Source organism: Zootoca vivipara, chromosome 13 (genome assembly GCF_963506605.1).
Source record: "Zootoca vivipara chromosome 13, rZooViv1.1, whole genome shotgun sequence".
NCBI lineage: Eukaryota > Metazoa > Chordata > Lepidosauria > Squamata > Lacertidae > Zootoca > Zootoca vivipara.
Window position 1 is genome coordinate 29,240,445 of NC_083288.1, and position 6,846 is coordinate 29,247,290.

Here is a 6,846-nt window from a genome sequence, read left to right on the forward strand (position 1 = left end):
AAAGGAAAAAAGTAGTGTAAGAGATAGGATCGGTCTTGTGAAGGGAAGCCGAGAAAGAAATGTCCTGGGATCTGTTATGCTTTACCATATTAGAATGGGCTTTAGGACATGTGTCCAAGTCTACCAGGTGCTCATAGCTTGCACTTGCAAAATTAAATGTGATTTCCTCTTCAGCTAGAGAAAAGCCAATCGATTATTGGTAATGTTAATGACTCACAGCAGCAATCCATAGATGTCCCTGAAGTGATCAGAAGCATTTGTTCATTTGCTTAAAGCATTTATATTCTGCCATTGTTAATCTATGATAATTTATATTAACCACTGAAGAAAGCCAACATGCTAATGGAGAGAGATTTGATTTCATTGTCATTGTGGGCACTCTTTGTCTAAATCAGTCCATAATATAACTAGCAAAGCTGTGTACCCTTTCCGTTCTTGGGTGCACATACACAGTTTCACACACCTATAGCATGCCATATAGTACTCTCTAGTACTATACAAACTAATTAAGAAGTACAGACAGGGATCCCCAACCTCATCCTGCTTTGGAGCAGATATTTATTTTGCATTTATTTTTGTAGTTTGCATGTTCATTTAAACAACAACAACAACAACAACAACAACAACAACCCACCATGATCTCCATTCCATCTGCATTTACAGTGGTGTCCAAACTTTTTTCAAAGAGGGCCAGATTTGATGAAGTGAAGGGCCGTGAGGGCCGACCAAAAAGCCAACCAAAGTTGAAGTTGTTGAACTTTCTTAGGGTTGTGGTTTTTTTTTTTTTTTAGGATTTAACCCCAGGAAATAAACTGCCACAGGGGCTGGATTAAACCAACAGATTAGGCCCCCGAAATGGATTTTGGACATGCCTGGCTTACAACAAGCATTCACTACTGGGTGATGGTTGGCATGGTTTTTGCTGGGAATTTCTGCAAGTGTTGATTCCTGGGAACATCACAATTACCTCCTGAGACTCAGTTCACTGCCTAACTGTTGTCTGAGAAACCCATCAAGAATGCTACCCACCATGTCATTCTGCATCAGCTCCATTTCCCCCATACACTGGGCCCAATGTGCCACAAAAGGAGAGTTCAGAAGTTGGAATCAAGTCATTAAACAACAACAGTTCGTGCCTATATAAATAAAACTACCAGTGGATTTAAAATTCATACCTTATTTTTCTCTCCAGATGCTCTTCCATGTAAACAGCTGGAACAAACTGAAATAAGCTGAGTTCTAGTACCAAGTTACCAAAAACAACTATGTAATGAAGTCTACCTCAGAATTTTTGAATTTCATATATTGGCATTTCAAAATATTTGGTGAATATTGTATCACAATAAAGGACTAGAAGATATACCAAACAATAAATAGTGCTAACTATTGACCACAGAGTTCTAATATTTATTTATTTTATTTATAAAAGCATTTATATACAGCTAAATCACAAAACATATCAAAGTGATTTACAACATTAGAAAGGTAAAAACAATACAGTACAATACATGCATTTTAATAATAATAAAAAATAGAGAGCCATGCAATATCTGTAATCTAATCTGAACTTTCCAGTAGTCTAAATTGTGTAGTGCAAGAAGATCTCCCCCCCCCAAGTGAATAAGTTACACATGACCCCCTAATTAATATAAACTATACCTGAAAAGTTGAAATCTTGTGGATTATCTAAGAACAACAGACAATTGAAAGGAAACTTATTTTCCTTTCATTTAATTTCATCCTCATGTTTTCTAGTTGAAAACCATTATCCCAACTTTGGGTTATTATTTGAGTAGACTGCATGCTTAATAAAAAGTGACTTGAGGGCAGCTTTCACCTGCTGATTTCTCAGACTGAAGATGAATGGACTCATCAGGGGTGTCAGCACTGTATTTATCAAAGATACCATCTTATTAATTGATGGGTTGCTGCCTGAGGGCCGTACATACATGAAGATGCAGCTGCCATAGCCAAGACTGACAATAATAAAATGGGAGGAACAGGTGGAGAATGCCTTGTGGCGCCCAGAGACAGACGGAATCCTGAGAATGGTTTTTATTATGTAAATGTAGGACACCACTGTGAAAATAAAGGATCCCATCACGGTGACTGAGGATGAGAAGAAACTCAGTAGCTCCACAAGACTAGTGTCAGCACAAGCCAACTTCATCAAGGCCACACTGTCACAAAAAAAGTGATCAATATGATTGTTGTTACAGAAAGGTAGATTTATAACCAGGATGGTGGGAAGGATGGTAGCCAAAAAGGCAACAGTGCAAGATCCGAGGACTAGCCATGGACAGAGCTGAGTACTCATAATTGATGTGTAGCGCAGTGGGTTGCAAATGGCCACATAGCGGTCATATGACATGACTGCTAATAGGACAAAGTCACTGCTTCCCAAGAAAAAGAAGAAATAGCACTGAGAAAGGCAAGCTGGGTATGAAATTGTTGTGAAGCCCAGCAAAAGGCTAGCCAGCACCTTTGGCACTACAGTGGTTGTAATTAGAATCTCTAAGCAGGAAAGATTCCATAAGAAGAAGTACATGGGTGTGTGTAGGTGGTGATCATGAGTGATGATCATGATGATCATGATGTTTCCAGATAAGGTGAGCAGGTAGCATGCAAGGAGGATGACTCCCATGAGATGTTCCAGCCGATGCAGTTCTGGAAAGTTAAGGAAGATGAAGTCTGTAATAACAGTTTGATTATCTGTCATGGTTTCAAGGGTTCCTGAAAGAAAGAAGTAGAATTGATGGGTGGAAGGGGGAATTATTCATTGACTACATTGATATAAGGCCTCACAAAAGTAAAATGATACAAAAATACAAATAAAATACAATATCATGGAATGAAATACAATATCATATAGTAAGATAAAATGACAACTTGCAACTAATTTTTTTCTGGCACATAGAAATATATCAAGTGATTTAAAAAAGACAAAGAGAGGTAGGCCTGCTGACAGGACACACTCAAGGAAACACAACATAATCATATGTTCATGTTCATGTTTGTTGTTAAAGAATCATATTTAAAATTAATATTCTTGGAAAGCAAAATGAATATGTATGTTTCTCTCTCTGTGTGTGTGTGTGTGTTTGTGTGTGTAATCTATTGGTTCCTTTTTCTTCCAAGAGGGGAAAAAATAGAGCAGTAAGGCGAGGCAAATGGAGAAACAGAAGGTGAGTTGAATAACGAGAAAGGGAAAGGCAGATGAACAGCTGAGAAGCATAAAATTGCCTGCATGGAAAACAGTGTTATATTGAACTATGAGGGTAGGGGTACAGCTCAGTGGCAGAGCAAATGTTTTGCATGCATTAGGTCCTAGATGCAATCCCTAGAATCTTGCACCTGCCTGAAACACTGGAGAGACGCTGTGATCCAGTGTAAAGGTTCGTGGTGGGGTTTGTTTTGTTTTTGTTTTGTTTTTTTGTAAGAATATGCAAGTTACTGAATCAGTCACTGCGAGTTGATAAGATTTTGCTACCTGTAGTGGAGCCCAAAGGCTCTCCTTCTGCTAGCCTTGTTTTACCTTTGAGACCTATGTCCCCATTGTGGAAGGATGTGTGGAATTGGCCTCCACAGTCACTTACAGACTCACTGTTAAGACTGTGTTCATAGAAGACAATCTTACTTGGCTACAAGTGATAGCCAAAGGGAGAGGAGGAGGAGGAGGTGGTGGAGGAGGAGGAGGAGGAAGAGGAGAACAAGAACAAGAAAGAAGAACAAGAACAAGACCTTTGAGACATTCATTGCTGTCCTTATCTATCCATATCCTTTATCAATGCTGCCCTTATCTTCATCCCTGCATTATGTTACTTTATCCTGCTGTATGGAGGCTACATGGGGGTCTTCCTGCTAGCAGATTCCAAAATTTTCTATTCAGATTAAAAAAAAAAAACCTGAACACTGAACAGCCAACCCACTTTGCTAAAAAATATTTAAAAAATAAATGTATTTGTAACTGACATGATATCAGAGAAGATTTTAATTGTTATAAAGCATTTTGTGACTCACATAAATCATGCTTTGTGCTTCGCAGGTGCTCCTTTACCATTAAACCAAATCTTCAGCTGCATTTCCAGGCGATACATTCCACAGGTGTTGGGGGGCACAGAGAGATCAGACGAATATTCATTTGTGTTCCTGCCATTGGTGTTGTAGAATTGGATCTGATCTTCTTGGAACCTCACACACTTCAGAGGTACTCCAGAATAAGCTGTTTTAATAGCTTATTCGGTCAATAGAAAATAGCTTGTTCATATGACCTCCCTGGTGCACATATGATAACTGTCCTACAAAGGTTTCATATTCTTTCTAAGAGTAATTTCTGATAGTGCTAAACATTCTCTTGAGTTCACTCAGCTACTACAGCTCACCAAATGATCCTTTAACAACTATACCCTTCCAGCTGATTAAATAAAATTTGTTCATGAAATGATTCTCATGAGACTGTCAGAATCACCACAGGGACTAAATAAAATGTTATGAAATACACTAAGTTCTGATGTGCAACATGTTCCACTAAAATCAATAGGATTTTAACAGCATAGTCCTACGTATGTCTACTTAGAGATAAGCCCATAGGAATGTGCATAGCAGGGATAGGGGACATTTTTCAGCATGAGGGCCACATTATCTTCTGAGCACCTTTCCAAAGGCTACATGCTGAATCAGTTGGTTCTGAATCAGCTGATTTCAGTTCAGGATTTGGGCTTTGGATGAACCCAGTGCACAACCCTACAATAAACAGGTCATCTGGAAGCAACCTTAGTCCTAAAATATTCATTTAATTTTGACTTGGGTTTAACATTGCAATCCCACCACATTTTTTCTTGTCTTTTTCCTCTCTTGGAGTTTTTAAAATTAATATACTGTATTTAAAGTACAGTACTTCTCATATTTCCATGGGTGCTAACACAATAAGATCCAACCAAGAATTTATTAATTGATTTATTGTGGCTAAAAATATATTGTCTTCAACATTTCTACCCTTAATTTTTAAACAAAAATACAAGAGATGCTTTACAAATAATGGCATATCATCTTTTTGTTGGATGGTTCCATTATTACAGATTCCACAGAACATCTAAAAACAAATTTGAGAGAATATAGGCATAATTTAGAACATTTTTAATAATTTGAAATATGTTTTGTTTGTTGTAAAGTCTAGGATGCTGTGATGAAGAAACTTGGGTAAAATCCATGATCAGTCATAAAGCACATTGGGCAGCCTCAGGCCATTTACTATTTCTCAACCTAAACTATACTACAAAGGCTACCGGGGGTGGGGGTGGGTTTAAAGTGAGAACCCTGTATCCTACAATTATCACCTTGAAGAAAATTAAGGGGTGTGGGTGGAATAAATGTAAATTTACAGCCCTTTTCAATCTCCTCCTTTTCTTTTCTTTATGTACTTGTTAACCGAGTCCCTAAAAACTTCCTGGACTTTCTGGTTTCTAAATGTAAATATAATGGGGTTGAGTAAGGGTGTCACTGCAGTCGTGACCAGAGAGGCAATTTTGTTGAAGCTCATAGAATTAGCTTGGGAAGGCCTAACATAAATGAAGACAGAGGTGCCATAGCCAATTGTAACCACGGTGAAATGGGAGGCACAAGTTGAGAATGCCTTCTGCCTTCCTGTGGCAGAAGGAATCCTGAGAATGGTGCTTATAATGTAAAAGTAAGAGATGAGTGTCAGTAAAAGAGAACCCAGAAGAATGGGAAGTGAGACAAGGAAGTCAATAAACTCCACAAGGCTGATGTCAGCGCAGGCCAAGTGGAGCAAAGGAGCACTGTCACAGAAAAAGTGATCGATCACATTTGGGCCACAGTAAGGCAAGCCCAACTTCATCACCGTGGGAACAAGTATGGAGAAGAATCCACTCATCCAAGAACCTACAACAAGATTGATACAAACCTTCCCACTCATGATTGTGCTGTAGCGAAGTGGGTAGCATATAGCAGCATATCGGTCATAGGACATCATAGCCAGTAGAACATATTCAGAGGTGCCAAACAAGAAATAGAAATATGACTGACCCAAGCACCCATAGAAAGAGATGGATTTCCTTTCCAGTAGGAAGTTCTGCATCATTTTGGGCACCACTGTCAGAGCTGAAAAAATTTCAATGATAGACAAGTTGCAGAGGAAGAAATACATGGGGGAATGTAGGCGGTAATCAATTATGATAAGAGTTATGATTATGGTGTTCCCAATCATTGTTGCCATCAGAATGATGAAGAATATCAGGAAGAGGAGGATCTCTATCTCCCAAGGATTTGGAAAACCAGTTAGGATGAACTCAGTTACATGTGTTGCATTCTTCCTTTCCATGTTTCATCATATTTATCTCTCCATCTAGATAAAGAGAAAGCATCTTGTTACAAATGGTATCAGAACCACAGTGCTACATCTCAGATGCCTCCAGACTGTTTCACTCTAACATCCAATAGCCATGCCCATCATAACCAATAGTCAGGGATAATGGGAACTGTAGCCAAACAACTGGGGGGCTAGTTGTTCCCCATCCCTACTTTATCTTATGCTTGGTTCCCAGAAGTATATTCCTCAGTTGCTTATAACATTTAGGAATGTCTTGAGTCACTCATAAGAGACATAATGTCACAGAATGATCCTATTATTAAATGTATACTTTGATTTTTTTCCAAAGACATCAAGGTGATGAACACCCCCCCTTTTATCTTCACTGTCACCTTTAGACATAGATTAGGCTGTAAAATGGTTACTTGCTTCAATGCCACCCAATATGCTTTGTGGCTGAACAGAAATTTAAATGCAGATCTCCCTTGTCTAAGTCCAATACTAATCACCAAACTTCC

At 38.6% G+C, this 6,846-nt stretch overlaps 2 protein-coding genes across 2 annotated transcripts; both read right to left on the reverse strand.

Moving 5' to 3' along the window:
* Positions 1 to 1,765: 1,765 nt before the first annotated feature.
* Positions 1,766 to 2,719, reverse strand: LOC118077869 (olfactory receptor 6M1-like). The gene has a single exon (XM_035101597.2). It carries the CDS (start codon positions 2,717 to 2,719, stop codon positions 1,766 to 1,768), a length of 954 nt encoding a protein of 317 aa, XP_034957488.1.
* Positions 2,720 to 5,389: 2,670 nt separating this feature from the next.
* Positions 5,390 to 6,340, reverse strand: LOC118077870 (olfactory receptor 6M1-like). The gene has a single exon (XM_035101598.2). The coding sequence runs from the start codon at positions 6,338 to 6,340 to the stop codon at positions 5,390 to 5,392; it is 951 nt and encodes a 316-aa protein (XP_034957489.2).
* Positions 6,341 to 6,846: the final 506 nt, after the last annotated feature.

Excerpts from the sequence above, each read along its gene's own strand:
- LOC118077869 (XM_035101597.2), bottom strand. The coding sequence starts at position 2,719 with ATGACAGATAATCAAACTGTTATTACAGACTTCATCTTCCTTAACTTT.
- LOC118077870 (XM_035101598.2), bottom strand. The coding sequence starts at position 6,340 with ATGGAAAGGAAGAATGCAACACATGTAACTGAGTTCATCCTAACTGGT.